This window comes from Heloderma suspectum, chromosome 3 (genome assembly GCF_057233095.1).
Source record: "Heloderma suspectum isolate Gila_16-S chromosome 3, 16-S_ref, whole genome shotgun sequence".
NCBI classification, from domain to species: Eukaryota; Metazoa; Chordata; class Lepidosauria; order Squamata; family Helodermatidae; genus Heloderma; species Heloderma suspectum.
The window spans coordinates 287,204,015-287,222,128 of NC_139460.1; the positions used below are offsets into that span (position 1 = coordinate 287,204,015).

At 43.0% G+C, this 18,114-nt stretch overlaps 1 protein-coding gene across 1 annotated transcript in view; it reads right to left on the bottom strand.

Moving 5' to 3' along the window:
- SLC9A9 (solute carrier family 9 member A9) overlaps positions 1–17,681 on the bottom strand; it is a 458,836-nt gene extending 441,155 nt beyond the window's left edge. Inside the window, exon 1 of the mRNA XM_084847219.1 lies at positions 17,309–17,681. Coding sequence (XP_084703345.1) covers positions 17,309–17,483 — 175 coding nt within the window. The 5' untranslated portion in view covers positions 17,484–17,681. The remainder of the gene's footprint in view (positions 1–17,308) is intronic.
- Between the last annotated feature and the right edge of the window lie 433 nt (positions 17,682–18,114).

The following is an 18,114-nucleotide window of genomic DNA, read 5'->3' on the forward strand; positions in this document are numbered from 1 at the left end:
TCAACCGTATTTTTTCTTTCTGAGCATGGCTGACTGGGGAATGCTGGGAGTTGTAGGACTTCTTTCTGTTTAAACATGCATGGGATTGTGCCCTGAATTAACTCTTTTTTTAAAGTTTGTACAAACCACTTTACAGGTATTCCGGAAAGAGAGAGAGAGAGTGAGAGAGAGAGTGAGAGAGAGAGAGAGCAGGAGCAGCAGCAGCAGCTATAGGCAGTATTCAACAGTGTCATTCTGCAAAATCAAATAGCCAAATCTTTCAGTTGCATAAGAACTTGCACTCTATGATTAGCAGAGTGCATTGCACTAGTGGTATCTGATGGCCCACTCTTCTGAAAGTGATTGTGCCACCGCTTGTACTAACATAACTTTAAATGTAACTTTAGTTGGATTCTCTTCTTGCCCATAGTTTGGAACCTACTTTCCTCTAGTGCAACATTATTTGCACTAGTGGAATGAGACTGTAGGGTACTGTCCTATAATTAGATTCAATAATAATGTGAAAAATGTGGTCCAAAAAATGAGTGCCAAGTAACAGAATGACCAAAGTTGCTATGCATCCCAAAGATGCCACCATTTACTGAAGTAAATCCAACCGAGGGGTTTCAGAATTGGCTGCAAGCCCCTTTACTACCTCTGCCAAACCGCATTTTTGAATAAATAGCATGTTGTGCAAGACAACAAAGAGAGTGGGTTGTATAAGATGCCAGACTGTCTTGTTCTGATGTGGATGCAAACTATGTTGACCCAGTACTTGCTTCTGCTTTCTGGATGTCTACACTGTTATCAGATCTATCTATCTACCTGCCTACCTATGGGGTGTGTGTGTATGTGTGTGTATGACAAAATGATCCCTGTGTAAAATATAGATCGATAAATAAATAATAAAGTTATAATGCTTTTCTAGGGTCTCACTCCTGGCCTCTTTTCTTTTCTTTTCGTTTCTTTTCTTGAACTCTTTGCACTAATATTCATTGTTGGCACTTCAAACATCTCTCATCCTTCCAGCCCCATAGAATACATAGGAAATCTGCATCTGGGCAGTTCTCATTTGCAAGAGCTATTATTTATTTTATTAAAACTATTTCAAGTGAATAAATAAACCAGTGTTTATTCTGAGATCTACAAATTTCTTGGACCACAAATCCTATTGTCCCCAGCAGCACAGCCCATGATCAGGCTGACTGGGGATGATGTAGTCCAAAATATTGAGTGGAGGACACCAGGTTGGAGAAGGCTGTAATAGATTGTTTTCTTAAGATCGTGGAGTGATGTGAGTCTCTCCCCCCAAAAGATGGAAAATGTTTTCAGTTGTTAAAGGAACTGAGCCTTTGGCATCATGGATGCAAAAGAAAAATCTGGATGATCAGGCTACTGGTCATGATGACTAAATATTTTCTCCAGTACCTCAGTACCAGTTGCTGGGAAAAGTGTGTGACGGTGTCCTTGCACATGTCATAGATTTGTGGGCTTCCCATAGACATCTGGTTGGCCACCGTGGGAACAGAATTCTGGATGAGATATGCAGCAGCACTCTTTATCTTCTTATGATATGATCTTTAAAAATGTAATAGTGAATAGGGATGAACGAGAATTTTGTTTTTGCTTGCAAAACATGCAAGCATGCCCCATTCGAAGCTCCAAGCATGAGCATGAGCATGTGCCCACTGAAAATATTCACGAATTGTTGAACATGTGCTTGCATTTGTCTTGTTCCCAATTCCCTGTTTGATTTGTGTAAATTCCCAATTTGTGCAAATTCCCTCTGTAGACTGAATCAGCCCCATGGAGGAAAGCAGCCTATGGGGGAAAGTTGTGCAAATTTGGAAATCTGCACAAATTTAGGGCAACTTGTACAAACCTCACATTCAATCTCTGCTCGATTTGTGCAAGTTTCCCATTTGCACAGAGCAAGCAGCAATCGCAAATGGGACTTGGGCATGAGAAGAGCGGCAATATGATGTTCAGACAATCCTGGCGATTTTGAGCATTGCTTGTTCCCCCATCGCCAACGGTACAGTTAATTAACTTAAAACTCCACCACCACCCCTCTTATTTTGATGATCTACTTATATACAGGCCTAACACAGACTTGGTTGCTGCTCTTGTGGTAGTAGAAGATTGGGGGAATCACTATGACACAGTCAGTATAAGTAGCAATTTAAAAGCAACATAATTACTTTGTGTCTCAGCAGGGTATGTTATCATAAACGGCCTCTGGTGTGGAAGACATAATATTCACTCAGAGCAGGTTTCACATTTCAGTGAGCCAAAGAAATTATATATGCTGAACAGTGGGCCTACACATCAGTGGAGGCTGGTGGCTCTGATGTGCTTCGCACCTTGGATAGCTCCTTTAAAGTTCTTTTTTTCCTCCTAATACTTTTTATTCTACTTTTATCTTTATAAATGAACCAAAGAACACCAACAACATAATCATCTTCTACAGTTTCCAACATTACAGTATTCTTAAGAGGACCCATCAATAATGAAATAAGGGGAAAAAGAGGAAGAAAGGAGCTAATATAAAAAGGAGAGAGAAGGGCAAAGGGGAAGAAACAGAAAAAGAGGAAGAAAAAATGCAAAAAGGGAGGAAAACAAAGCAAAATATAAACAGAAGTTTACATAACAAACTTAAATTTAAACTATGTTACACATAAATTTCAAATATCACTCTACTTAAAGATTATACCAGTCTTACAGGTCAATACAGCATAAATAATCAATTTCAATATTGTATCTTGAGGCTTATAACAAAGAAGCAAGCTTAGAATTCATTTCCATTGACCATATCATGCCTTTTAGCTACTATATAATGATAAAGCTTAAGAACAACCAGCGAAAAATATTTACTAATCCTAGTATCATAATATTGATAATACTAATAATTAAAAAGAAAAGAGATTATAAAGAATAAAAAAATAACAAAAAAATAAAACAATCACTAATATATTTTATACTATCTATATTTTAGATAGTATCATTTCTAAATATATAAATGAGCGTGCTGTGCACATTTCTGTACACTCCCACATGGAAGATTTAAATACAGTCTATCCAGGATAGCTCCTTTAAAGTTCTGACTGGTTCTGACTGAAACCCGGAGTGGATTCACTGATGTTGGAGCCACCAGCCTTCACTGCTACATATTCTCCAATTGTGTCTATCAGAAATGGGACTGTTTTCCCCCACTATGTTATATTTACTGGTATGTACCATGTCTGGAGCTGCAGTTCATTCACACCCTACAGATCTAAGAAAGCCCCATTGTTCAGAAGAGAACTACACATTACATGCAAATGTGTGCAACAGAGCCATGATGCTGTTGCTTAAAAAGAGAAGTGCAACCATGTTTGGCGCCAGGGCCTGCATCAAGGGTAGGCCTGGTTGGCCCACACTCCAGCTGGGGCCCACGGACAAAAGCCCATGGACAAAAGTTGGTCCCCCTCTTCACCCTTGCAACCTGCTTGTTCATCTGTCTTTCACTCTGGCCCAAGCTACAGTGGTGGTGAGAAGGAGGAGCATAGATGCCACTGCCTACTTGCTCACTGGCTCTCTACTTGTCAAGCAAGCAACTAGAAGTGGTGATGAGAAAGAGGATGAGGAGCAATAGCAGCTGCTGACAATGGTGACGAGAAGGTAGACTCACTGGCCCAGTTTGCATATAATGACTAACTGTGGGTTAAACAACCCATAGTTGCTTGGGGCCATGCAGTAGTGAGTGAGCGTGCTCCTTCTCACCAATTTGCCACTTCCCCTTTGCATCAGCTTTCATCAGCAACCCATGAACATGTAAACTCAAAACTCTGGGTTGCTGAGGGACCAACAAAACAGAGTCTTAACCCATGTTTTTGTTGCTTGGTGCAGCCCTGCCAATCCATGGGTGAAACAACCCATTCATTGGTGTTTTGGCAAAGTGGGTCACTGAGGGAGTGTGATTGAGTGTGTCTTGCCCAAGGGCACTCAAAAACCTGGAGCTGGTACTGTCTGGCACCCTGGTTTGGAAGGGGAAATGTTTGGAAAAAATTAAACTCTCAGTGTAAGGGGGTGGGGCAAGGAAAAGGGGGCATGGCCATCTGGGAAACCCCAGTTGGTACCGGGGTTGGAGCTGGTACTGGAGCTGATTGGAGTTGGTATTGGGGTTGGAGTTGGTACTGGGTTGGTTGGAGATGGTTGGAGTTGGTACTGGGGTTGGTAGGTACTGGGGTTGGATTTGGTACTGGGGTTGGAGCTGGTACTCTTTGGCACCCTGGTTTGGAAGGGGAAAAGTCTGGAGAAAATTAAACCCTCGCTGTAAGGGGGCAGGGTAAGAAGGGGGCATGGTAATCTGGGGAACTCCAGTTGGTCAGATTTGGACTGAAGGAGGGTCCCCACCCCTGCCTGAGCCAATCATACATTGACCAGGGGGCATATTTGGTGCCTTTGTCATCGAGAGGATAGGGCTGGTCCCACTGCTTGCCCCTCCATGCATTTGGAACCCAGGGGAAATATGCAGAGCTTTAAATTCAGCATATTTCAACAACAAGGATCCAAAGGGAGGCTCCAGGATAATGTTGCTGAGCCAGAACTCATATACTAACTGATACTATGGAACTTGGACTTAGGGTTTTTCTACATGAGGTTGTTCATCTGCTTTTGATTTCGTCACACAGCACTACACAGAGCATTTTGTTTCCTGCTGTTTACTACATAACCTTTAGGTGGTGCTGTGATATAGTGGAACAGTGTAAGTGCACAAATGAAAACAGCATTTTCTTTTGCTTTCAGAAATAATACCCCATTTTGCCTGCTGTAAAATAAACTCACCAAGGCTGGATCTACACTTACCGCCTTTCTTCGCTTCCAATGAGGTTTCACCGCCTGCCTTTCACACTATGCAGTACTTGCCTTGAATTGGAACCGGAATTTCCCACTTCCGTGCTCCCGCTTTCAATACTCTAATATCCTGGTATTTCCCCTTAATGTACTCTGATTTTCCGCCTTCACTACCATGTGTCTAGAATGTCAGTCACCCCATGTCTACAACCTAAACCTCATGTTATTGGGAAGGGGAAAATTAAAAGAAGGAAGGTGGGACTCTTAAGGAGGCTGGAGATCCTTAAGGAGTTGCTCAGGGGGTACAGGTCATAAGGGGAACCTTGGCACCGTGAAGGAGGCTTCCATTGTTCTGCTTCATTTTCAAGTTGTTCTATAATGTCTTTCTGTGGTGTTTTTGAGCTCAGCTAATGACTGCAAGCCCCTTCATGGATCACTGCCTTGTTGTGGCGAAGGGGCTTGCGTAACTCAGTGAAGCCATAAGCTATGCCGTGCAGGGCCACCCAAGACGGACAGGTCATGGCAGAGAGTTCTGACAAAATGTGTTCCACTGGAGAAGGAAATGGCAACCCACTCCAGTATGCTTGCCAAGAAAACCCCATGGAACGTATCACAAGGCTAAAAGATATGACGCCGGAAGATGAGCCCCTCAGGTCGGAAGGTGTCCAATATGCTACTGGGGAAGAGCAGAGGGTATTTCCAAGTAGCGCCAGAAAGAGTGAAGTGGCTGGGCCAAACCCGAAAGGACACTCAGCTGTGGATGTGTCTGGCGGTGAAAAGAAAATCCGATGCTGTAAAGAACAATATTGTTTAGGAACTGGAATGTCAGATCAATGAATCAAGGTAAGCTGGAGGTGGTCAAACATGAGATGGCAAGATTGAACATCGACATCTTGGGAATCAGCAAACTCAAATGGACAGGCATGGGCGAATTTAATTCAGGTGACCATCTTATCTACTATTGTGGGCAAGAATCCCTTAGAAGAAATGCAGTAGCACTCATAGTCAACAAAAGGGTGGGAAAAGCAGTACTGGGGTACAATCTTAAAAATGATAGAATGATCTCAGTACGAATCCAAGGCAAACCATTCAACATCACAGTAATTCAAGTCTATGCCCCAACCACTGAGGCCGAAGAAGCTGAGGTTGATCGGTTCTATGAAGACCTACAACACCTTCTAGAACTAACACCAAAAAAAGATGTCCTCTTCATCATAGGGGATTGGAATGCTAAATTAGGAAGTCAAGAAATCACCGGGATAACAGTCAGGCATGGCCTTGGTGTACAAAATGAAGCAGGACAAAAGCTAATAGAGTTTTGCCAAGAGAACATGCTGATCATAGCAAACACTCTTTTCCAACAGCACAAGAGGCGACTCTACACATGGACGTCACCAGATGGTCAATATCGAAATCAGATTGATTATGTCCTTTGCAGCCAAAGATGGAGAAGCTCCATACAGTCAGTAAAAACAAGACCTGGAGCTGACTGTGGCTCAGATCATGAGCTGCTTCTTGCAAAATTTCGGCTTAAATTGAAGAACGTTGGGAAAACCACTAAACCGTTCAGATATGACCTAAATCATATCCCTGATGAATATACAGTGGAGGTGAGGAATAGATTTCAGGGATTAGACCTGATAGACAGAGTGCCTGAGGAACTATGGACGGAGGTCCGTAACATTGTTCAGGAGGCAGCAACGAAATCCGTCCCAAAGAAAAAGAAATGCAAGAAAGTCAAGTGGCTGTCTGATGAGGCTTTACAAGTAGCTGAGGAAAGAAGGGAAGCGAAAAGCAAAGGAGAAAGGGGAAGATATACCCAACTGAATGCAGAGTTCCAGAGAATAGCAAGGAGAGACAAGAAGGCCTTCTTAAATGAACAATGCAAAGAAATCGAGGAAAACAACAGAATGGGAAAGACTAGAGATCTCTTCAAGAAAATTGGAGATCTCAAGGGAACGTTTTGTGCAAAGACGGGCATGATAAAGGACAAAGAAGGCAGGGACCTAACAGAAGCAGATGAGATTAAGAAGAGGTGGAAAGAATACACAGAAGAACTATACAGGAAAGATCTGAATGTCTCTGATAGCCATGATAGTGCGGTCACTGAACTTGAGCCGGACATCCTAGAGAGTGAAGTCAAGTGGGCCTTAGGAAGCATTAGTAACAACAAAGCTAGCGGAGATGACAGTATTCCAGCTGAGCTATTTAAAATCCTAAAAGATGATGCTGTTAAAGTGCTGCATTCAATATGCCAACAAATCTGGAACACTCAACAGTGGCCACAAGACTGGAAAAGGTCAGTTTACATTCCAATTCCAAAGAAGGGCAGCGCCAAAGAGTGTTCAAACTACCGCACAATTGCGCTTATTTCACATGCCAGCAAGGTGATGCTCAAAATCCTACAAGCTAGGCTTCAGCAGTATGCGAACCGAGAACTACCGGCAGTACAAGCTGGGTTTCGAAGAGGCAGAGGAACAAGAGATCAAATTGCCAACATTCGCTGCATCATGGAGAAAGCAAGAGAATTCCAGAAAAACGTCTATTTCTGCTTCATTGACTACGCTAAAGCCTTTGATTGTGTGGATCACAACAAACTGTAGCAAATTCTGAAAGTGATGGGAGTACCAGACCACCTTACCTGTCTCCTGAGAAACCTGTACGAGGGTCAAGAAGCAACAATAAGAACCAGACATGGAACAACCGATTGGTTCAAAATTGGGAAAGGAGTACGACAAGGCTGCATATTGTCACCCTGCTTATTTAACTTATATGCAGAGTACATCATGAGAAATGCCGGGTTGGATGAATCACAGGTCGGAATTAAGATTGCCGGGAGAATTATCAACAACCTCCGATATGCAGACGATACCACCCTAATGGCAGAAAGCAAAGAGGATCTCAAGAGCCTCTTGTTGAGGGTGAAAGAGGAGAGTGCAAAAGCTGGTTTGAAACTCAACATTAAAAATCTAAGATCATGTCATCTGGCCCTATCACTTCCTGGCATATAGAAGGGGAAGAAATGGAAGCAGTGACAGATTTTACTTTCTTGGGCTCCAAGATCACCGCAGACGGTGACTGTAGCCATGAAATTAAAAGACGCTTGCTCCTTGGGAGGAAAGCTATGGCAAACCTAGACAGCATAATAAGAAGCAGAGACATCACCTTGCCGACAAAGGTCCGTCTAATCAAAGCTATGGTTTTCCCAGTAGTAATGTATGGCTGTGAGAGCTGGACTATAAGGAAGGCTGAGCGCCGAAGAATTGATGCTTTCGAACTGTGGTGCTGGAGAAGACTCTTACGAGTCCCCTGGACTGCAAGGAGGTCAAATCAGTCCATCCTAAAGGAAATCAACCCTGACTGCTCATTGGAAGGACAGATAATGAAGCTGAAGCTCCAATATTTTGGCCACCTAATGCGAAGAGAAAACTCCCTGGAAAAGACCCTGATGCTGGGAAAGACTGAAGGCAAAAGGAGAAGGGGATGGCAGAGGATGAGATGGCTAGATAGCATCACGGATGCAATGAATATGAACTTGAGCACGCTCCGGGAGAGAGCGCAGGACAGGAAGGCCTGGCGTGCTATGGTCCATGGGGTCACGAAGAGTCAGACACGACTGAACGACTGAACAACAACAACAACAACAATGACTGCAAGGCTGCTGAGGGTGCTGTGCGTGTTTTCTTTCTGTTATAAATCTCTCCATTTCTCTGCAGCCTCTCAAGCCCCCTGTGCTTCCTGAGCTGAAAAAGCCCTATGGAAAGAATTACATCATACTGTACATCTTCTGAGCTTTAATGGAAGTGTGGGAAGCTGAGGAGGCAACAGGCTGCCAGAGAGATTATTGTACAATGAAAGACAGGACACCCATCCACAAGAAACCTGAACCCAACCCAAGAGATTTTCTTAGAAATTTTCTTCTCCTTTTAATTTCTTTTCAAAAGCCATTTCTTTTCTATCAAATTGAATGAGAATGGTTGAAAAAAAAGTGGGATGGGGGGGGCACAGCACTAGACAATACACTGTCACACAATGCAAATGTACCCGAAGCAGCTGCTTACTTTAGACCCTGTAGCTGCAGTGAGGGTGGGAGGAATGCACTCTGACTGGATCTTGAATTCATTTGCGCACTTAGCAATCCTGGAAGTGGTCTGCCACAAACACAACAGAGGAGATGCTTTAAGTACAGCAGATGTTGATAATCAATATTGTCCATCACTAATGGAGCTCTTGACCTTTTGCAGCTCTCAAAGGAACTAACAGATACACTTAAGTCCAGTGATTCAGAAATTACTGGAAGTCAGTTATGAGGGTCTATCAGAGAGAATGGCTGCAGCACTGAGCATATTACACAGTTTTTACTCAGTTATTTGACATATTTATAAATCACCCCTCTTCTCACAGGGTGCTCAAGGCGATATACAAAATTCAGATAAAACCGAAGAGTTACAGGTATGCCAAATGGGTAAATTTCAAAAGTATTTATCCCCCACCACACAAAAACATCTTGTTTTATATTTCAGAGTGGCTAAAGCTCATGCTGATCAATGGACGATCTACAGTGAAGGCTGCAGCTACAGTAGGGATGGGGAACCTTCAGCCCACAGGCTAATTTAGCCCACCAAACCAGCCCATCTGGCCCTTGGGGCCTCAGGTGATGCCCCTTCCTGCAAGCTCCTCCCCATCCCTGAATCCCTACCCCCAGAGACAACAGAGGATTGGGGCAGAGGCAGGAAGAGGAATCCACTGTGATCAGAGATAATGGTGGGGATTCCCATTGTTTAGCTTGCTGTGCACCCCAATTGACAGGGGGAACAACATGCTAAGTGCTTTGCTTGCCCCATCGTCGAGGAAGATGCTGGGTTTAGGAGTGTTATAGATATGCCCAAAAAAGGCAGTTTACTGATCTTGGTGGAGGACATTCATTGTGCTTTCTCACATCCTGTTGAGACAGAGAAAGCATTTGTAGCTCAGATCCAGCTGAACTAGGCTAAACCTTGATGTGACACAGGGCCTCCTTACCAACCTGGTACCTTTCAAATTTTTTGGACTTGAACTCTCATCAGCCCCAGCCAGCATGATCAGTGGTCAGTAATGCTGGGAGTTCCAGCCCCAAACATCTGAAGGGCACCAGGCTTTGGAAGGCTGCTTTAAGTCCTATATTGGAAGGTCAGGGTGCATTCCAAGCTATCCAGAAGGCCTAACTTAAAATACTTGACAAAAAGCCATGGGGACAATTACTAGAAGTTTGACAGTCTTTGGAGCCAGTTGGCAAACATTGTGCATGGGGTGGAGGGAGTGGAGATGAATCTTGCCTTGTACTAATTTCGATCTATACCCTACAATTCTTTTCACAACAACACATCCCTAACATCTGGCCACAGCAAACAATGTGCCTTGTATCAGATGTTTCACTCACGACTAATTCTGATTGCAAGGACAGGCATAAGTTACTGCCCAAGTACTAGACAGAAGTGAATGATTCCCAGATGTTTCTCCATCTTAACTTTGACCGAGTGCAAGCATTTCTCTTTTCAAGGAAGAGCTGACCCCCTTTTTCAGGTTCGCTTTGTGGTTGATCAGTTACAGACTTGAACTTTGAAAAGGCTGCATCCTCTCTTCCTGTTTCAGCATCCCAAGTGCACACAAACCAGACATTTATTGTTGTATGGAACAACAACATATAAAAGTATCTGAGTTTGTAATCAACACATTTATCTCCATCCACATGGGCGGAGCTATTTGTTTTATACTAAGAAAATCCCCGTGTTTATGAGGCAGGTCGGGGAACACTGCTTTAGACTCTCCTGCGACTCAGCACTGTCATGCAAGGGGCTTCTGGGAAGCAAAGGGGAGCAATGAAAGGAAGAAGAGGATGTTGATGGCCTCTTGTGTGGCATTCAAAGGGATTTCAGAGTTTCCCTTACTCTCCAGCACAAGTGTAATGGCAAGCAGGGCAGAGCTGCATCATGGCTCCATCCCAGTGACTTGCTAATCTTAAGATGACATTTGAGCTCAGCCTTTCCCAACTGGGTGCCCTCCAGATGTTTTGAATGACAACCCCCAATGTTCTTGACCACTGGCCAAGCTACCTAGGGCTGATGGGAGTTGTGGCCCTCCAAATGTTTGAACCTACAATTTGTCCACCCTTGGTATAGAAATATATACCGCTTATCATATCTAAAAATACCTCTAAGCAGTTTACAAAGAAAGATTAAGAGACATTAAAATAATCATAACACAAACACTTTTATAGAAAACATTTATAAAAACATTGAAAACACATACATACATACATACATGCATATATATATATATATATATATATATATAAATAAATAATTTTAAACCAAGTACTCAGAACACCATAAGTAACACACAAACTGGGCAGAACAATCAATCAGGGAATGCCTGGGCAAAGAGAATTGGCACCTACAACACACCACTGTTGGCACCTCCCAGATACCAGCAGATGGGTGCCACCATGGAGAAGTTCTGTTTCTGAGTTGCCACAAGACGGAAATCTGCAGGTCACAGTACAACCAGCAAGGCCTCCTCCAATGATTGCACAGGTCTATATCGGGAAAGGCAATCTTCTAGGTAACTTCGTGGTCCCAAGCTGTTCAGGACTTTATATGCCAACAACAAGACCTTGAACTTGTCTTGGTAGCTAATAGGTAGCCAGTGCAGTTGCTTCAACACTGGTATAATATGTGCATGTCCAGGTGCCCTACTCAGCATCCTGGCTGCCATATTCTGCACTAGCAGCAGTTTCTGGACCATACGCAAGAGTAGCCCCACACAAGGTGCATTACAGTAATGTAAACATGAGGTTATCAGTGCATGGACGACATCTGGAGGGCACCAACTTGGGAAAGCTGCTTTCGCTGCAATAAAACAAAGAAACTTGTGGCACCTTAAAGATTAACGCATATATTAATTTTGGCATAAGCTTTCATGGACTTCATCAGATACTGCAATAGTACTGCTTGTGCAGTATAAGATGACCGACACCAAACGAGCCATCCAAATGCAGTAATTTTAAATTTTCCTATCATACAAATAAATTCCAGCTGCAAATTCAGACTTGGGCATCCACTTCTTCAGATGTATGGGAGGATCGAGCAGGATGCTTTCGTCTGGAGGGTACATTCTGTACATATATTTATGGGCTTCTTGGGATCCATTATAGGAGCAACCTATAATACAGCTAAAGTGCAGGGGGACTGAGCTGATAAAGTCTCCCTTGTGTTAAAAGAAAAAGAGGGCCAATGTTAATGGTTGCTCACAATGGTGAAATTGCCCAATAAAGTTCATGAATATTTCAGAGATGTCACAAGATAGGAATCTGGATGCAACTGCCAGCCACTCTAAACAGGCAGTAGAGTTTAAAAAGAAAAATGAAAATTAATAATGCCAAATATCCCTGAGCAATTCTTCATGACAGTGCAAATTCAACAATTCTATCAAGTCAACTAATAGACTTTTTATTCAAAAATCATGAAGTGGAAGACATACAGTGGATGATGCCTTTTATTAAAAATGACTTACTTTTGTTATAAGAGAATTCAAGCAGAATAAAAAGTAGAGTAAGATAGATCAACAGTAGATTCTGAATTGAAAATGCACAATCAAGTGTGGAGTGGCTGCTGCCTCTCATATAACATTAGATTTTCTAATTGGTATTAGCTTATTTAATGGTTTAATATGCTTTTACCACTTTAAGGGTGCAATCCTATGGCCACTAGTCAGTGGCTAGACAGCCATAGGATAGGTTCCCAGGAACCAACCTCAGAGCCTGCACTCCAAGGTCAGTTCCCAGAGAACCGACCCCAACCTCCTCCCACACTGCCTTGTAGGCAGCGCAGATTGGCTCCGTGCTCATAAGAGCAGCATGGAGCGGTGAAAATGGGGCGTTCCCAGAGGTGGGCCAGGGCGGGGAGGTCAGAAATGCTGGTACAACACATCCTATGTGTCATCCAGCTCTGAGGTCCTGCTGCTAGACAGCTAAAATCAGCTGTCTAGCCACAAAAGCGGCGGGGGGGGGGGGGAGGAGATCCACTCCTCACCACTCCTCCTGCCCTGCACTGAATAGGTGGTTGCCCCTGGGGTCGGAGGCAAGTGTCAATCCACATAGGATTGCCCCCTAAATTATTCATTGTTTTATACTGTTTAAATTGATTTTATCTGTACGCTGCCCTGAGATCTTAATGAGGATACAAATGTTTTAAATAAAAATAAATACCCCCCCACCTTCTGCTGCCCTCCCATGCCACCTTCTTACTCCCACTGCTGCCGCCTACCTTGGGCACTGCAGTGTTGCCAAACCATGTATTTCCACAGGGGTTCCCAACCTTTTTTGGGTCAGTGGGCACATTTAGAATTTTGAGTGTGTCATGGGCACTCTCACAAAATGGAAGCCATGGGGGGGCTTGCCCATTCATAAAATGGATGCTGAGGTGGGCATGGCCGTTCACAAAACACTCGTTTCACAGAAGGCAAACTGATCGGACTAAAAGAAAAGTAGCTTCCCCAACCTAAGTACAGGGCAGAGGTGGGGTCTGAACTCCTTAAATCAAAACCCAAATAAAGATGGTGCTGGAGGGACAGTCTCTTAGTTAAAGATAAAAACAAAATTCTTCAAAACAAAACAGGAGGGGCAGCCCGGGCAGGTAGACTGGTGGGCACCAAGAGATGTGTCCATCATATATTAGAGGAAACTACATTGGAAACCCCAGTGCTAGCATGCACTGGGAGCTTGGAGGAACTGCCGGCAGCAGACTATTGAAAGGTGAATTGCAGAATTCTGCTGTAAGCATACAACCTGGCTACACTGCAGATGACTATAGTGAACAGCTGGGAGGGTGGCATACAGGGGCAGAAGAGGCTATTTATTTATTTAGTACATTTCTAATACATCCAGTAACTACTGTTCCCTGAGTGGATTACAACCAGTTAAAAACTTAAATGCCATTTCAAAACACACTTAAAAATAGAAAATACAGTACAAAAAGAATAAAATCCAATAGAATAAAAAACAATCAGCAGCAGAGGAATCAATAGAACAGCCATAATAACCTAGAACTAGGTCTCTAAAGTGTCTGGGAGAAAAGAAAGGTCTTTTCCTGGGACTGAAAAGATAATGTAGGTGGCCAGGTGAACCTCTTTGGGGAGTTTATTCCATAAGTGGGGTGCCACCACTGAGAAAGCCATCTCTGTTGTAGCCACCCACCTAGCTTCCTTTGTGGGGGGCACCAGGAGGAGGCCCTCTGAAAATGACCTAAGGACCCAAGCAGGTAAGTACATGTGGGAGGAGATGTGCCTTTAGATACTCCCATCCAAAGCCATAAGGGCTTTAAAGATCAACACCAGCACTTTGAATTGGGCTCAGAAATGGACTGGAAGCCAGAGCAGCTGAGGAAGCACTGGCATCACATGGTCGAATCAGCCAGTCCCGGTTATACCCAGTTAGAGAGATATGGAAGCTCTCTTTGTTCAGAGGGAGCAGAAATGCAGCCTTGAGTGCCAAATTTTATATATTTATATAATATTAAAGCATTAGCTCATATTACACTGCCAGTAAGCTCCACATTACATTGCTCAATAAATTCAACAACGTTACATGAGGAATTGGTCTGGCTTCTCCGTAGGCCCATCTGAAATTGTTGCATACTGAGCTCCAAACAGTTTCCCTTTCTCTGCTCTGAACTGATTTTATTGCTTCAGTCAGGAAACAAAGTATGTAGGTCAAATCTGCTACAGGATGGAAAACACTATTTTTCTATTAGTCTTCAAAATGAATGTGCTTCCTTGACAATTTTATAGGGATCATGACTACAACATCGACTTTCTGGTATGGGCATTTCACAAAATGCAGTCCTCCCTGTATTTTTCTGCACAAGGGCACAAACTGTGTAGGTGGTGCAGGACCCCACATGCCATCCCCATCCCCGACTTAAAAGGCAATTGGGCAAATTCATGGAGGCAAATGCTATCAATGGCTCCTAGTCCTGATGGCTACATGCTACCTCTAGCATCAGAGGCAGTATGCCTATGCACACCAGTTGCTGGGGAAGATGGTTGGGGGGGGGGGTGCTATTGCAAATGTGTCCTGCTTATGGGTTCCTGGTCAACAGCTGGTTGGCCACTGTGTGAACAGAATGCTGGACTAGATGGACCCTTGGTCTGATCCAGCACAGCTGTTCTTATGTTATGTTCCAATATCCTCATGTCTGCCACCCCCACCATCTCTCAACCTTTGCACAGTGAACATGAAGATCTGAAGGGAGATTCTAAGAATGTTCAGCTGAAAGCACCTAGAATCCTCCCCCTGAGTAGGAATCTTGAGAGCTTAGATTCCTCCCACAGAGTGGGTTCCTCCCCAGAGTGGGAAAAAGTCCCCAAATGCACTTAGAATCTCCCTTCAGACCTTTGTGCTGAACTTGCCAAAGTCAGGAGTGGAGTGGCAGTGGTGGTGCATGTATGGACGTTGGGGCCAGGCTAATGCATACAGCTCCACCACCTCTACACAGTGTGTCATCGTGTGTTCTTCAAATGTCTGAATATGGCTTATATCTGCCTATCTTCACACACACACACACACACACACACACACACTTTATTCATGACATGAATTGATAGCTTTGATTACGGAAGCTGGAAAAATCTCCAACAGACTCAAATGAGTTTGGATTTCTTTGACTACAACCCGCGGATTCCGCAGCGGACCAGCTTTTCCTGAGTCAGACAGATTCCATGAACTTGCGGACTGGTTATTTTACTTTCTGGAATTCTATGCAAATGTTGTCATAGAAAAATACATAAAATAAAAAACACTGGCCAAAAACGTGCATTTTCCCCACAGGTTAAAGCATGAAATACACATTCGGGGGATTTGCACATTTTGGGGGATTTGTGCATTTTTGCAAATGTGAATTTGCACAAATTCAGGAAATTGGAAAAAAAATTGATACCACCAATGAGCGGATGATAGAACGAAAGGCACCTGACAGTCCACAAAACACAGACAGAACGGATTTTTACAAAATGCATAGATCCCTAAGAACATAGGAAGAGCCTTGCTGGATCAGACTAAGGGTCCGCCTAGTCCAGCAGTCTGTTCACACAGTGGTCAACCAGCTGTCAACCCGGAAACCACAAGCAGGACACGAGTGCAGCAGCACCCTTCACCCATGTTCCGCAGCAACTGTTGTACATAGGCATACTGCCTCTGCTACAAGAGGTAGCACATAACCATCAAGACTAGTAGCCAATGATAGACTTCTCCTCCCTAGCTTTGATGGACTTAAAACTGTGTGTTTGATTATCACATTAATTCTGTGGTAGCACACAGTTTCTTATAGCAATGTGATGCACTATTGTTTCCCCCCCTCCCAGTCCATTCTTACTTCGCTCAAACTGCATTTTTATTCTATTTTGTAAGTTTGCTTGTTTGTTTATTTATATAATACTGATAGGGAAAGCTGAAGAAATGATGATGATTCCATCAGTGCTATCTCTGATTTCCCAGGAGCAAAGTGTGCAGTTGATGTAATAACTGAGTCACTATTTTTAAAGACCAGCAAACTTTAACACATTCTGACAGGGCCCTGAATTCCTAATGCATGAATGCTGATGCTTTTATTAAAATGGTAGAGTTCTTATAGAATGAAACTATCATGTACAGTCTGTAAACTCTTGGATTCTGTCTGTTTCAACAGGGTTATCAGGGCCCATGGGGTGTGAGCACAATGTTGCTGCGCAAAATGCAAAAAAGTAACTCCATATCACACTGTGATATACAGCACATTAATGACCTAGCATGTGGTTTTCCTAGCTGCGGGGTTGGTAGAAGTTCTTTCTGACACATGGCTTGCATATGAAACTCAGGAAACCCACATGTAGAAAAATGTAAACTACAAGAGACAAGATGGGGTAAAATCTCTGATGACTGCGTTTGCAGAGTCTCATTTTTCACAGCCTGTTTTTTTACAGAGCCCAGCAAAAACAACACAAACATAGTTTCAGCTTGCTTAAACTACATCAGACCGTGAGGCCCAGGAGAATGCTCCCTGGTTCTAATAACGACTCAGTGTGCTGCCATCTGGCAGATTGGTAGATAGATGTCACCCAATACTGTTCATCATAATCCTAAGAAATATAATCTCTTTAAACCAGACCAGTGCTTCCAGGAAACAAACAAGAGTTTTGGAGATCTGCTATGCTCAGTGAAGCCCATTACGTTGGCAGTGTGCTCATGACATTTACTTCCTTGACAAGTTATCCTCTAGTTGTTTCAGGAGAGAGGGGAGCGAGAAAGGATGGATGGATTGCATTTGTTATTTTACTGCACAGTTCAATAGACTTCAGACTTTAAAATTAATGCATTTTTCCTTGTTCATACACTTTGTCAACAGTTGAGCTCAAATGTCTAATTATACACCTCAACAACAAGTTTAAAATGCCATGGCACAACTTTTATCAGAACACTCACCGTAAACCATCGCGCCTCCAGTTTCATGCAAAAAGCGGAATCGGTGGTTTTTAAACAGCCAAATGGTGAGTATTGTGAGGATGAGTAAAAAGTTAAAAACCAGCAGCTCCACCGCACCCTGGTGATAAAACTGGTCCTCATCTTTCACTGACCCCAATTTCCTTGACTTCTCCATTTCATCTCTGTTTATTTTCACTACTCTAAAAAAATCACCCCACAGAATGGGGTGAAAAATGAAAAATGCCAAACTCAAGAAAACTTCACAGGTTAAAGTCTGAATATCTGCTTTGGTAAAAGAAAGTCTAGACAGCACTGAAATTCACAACAAACACATCTGCTTTATTTGCAGTCTCTCGGCACACTGCCACAGCTCAGAATTCAGCTGGATTCTGGTTGCAACTTCCTGTTTCCCTCTTAAAGCTGTCCTGTCTCTTTTTTGATATTGAGGTTGCATCACTGTAACTTCTTTTACTGAGGGGGTGGGGTGGTTTTGAAGGTATTCTCTACTGCAAAAAGTGTTATGTGTTTTGAGTCTCATGCATAAAGTATATACCAAAGTTTAAAGAACACCATCATTTATTGTAAGGATGTTGTATTTTAAAGAAAAAACAGTTGCCACTCTTAAGTTTTAAAGATTCACTAGCATCTAAAAATCCAGAATAACTTAAGTTCTACAAGTCAGCATTAATATATATATATATATATATATATATAGAAAGAGAGAGAGAGAGAGAGAGAGAGAGATCTTTGTATTTCAATTTTGCAATGCGGTTTGCAAATACATTCCTGAAGATGGAGTGTTCATG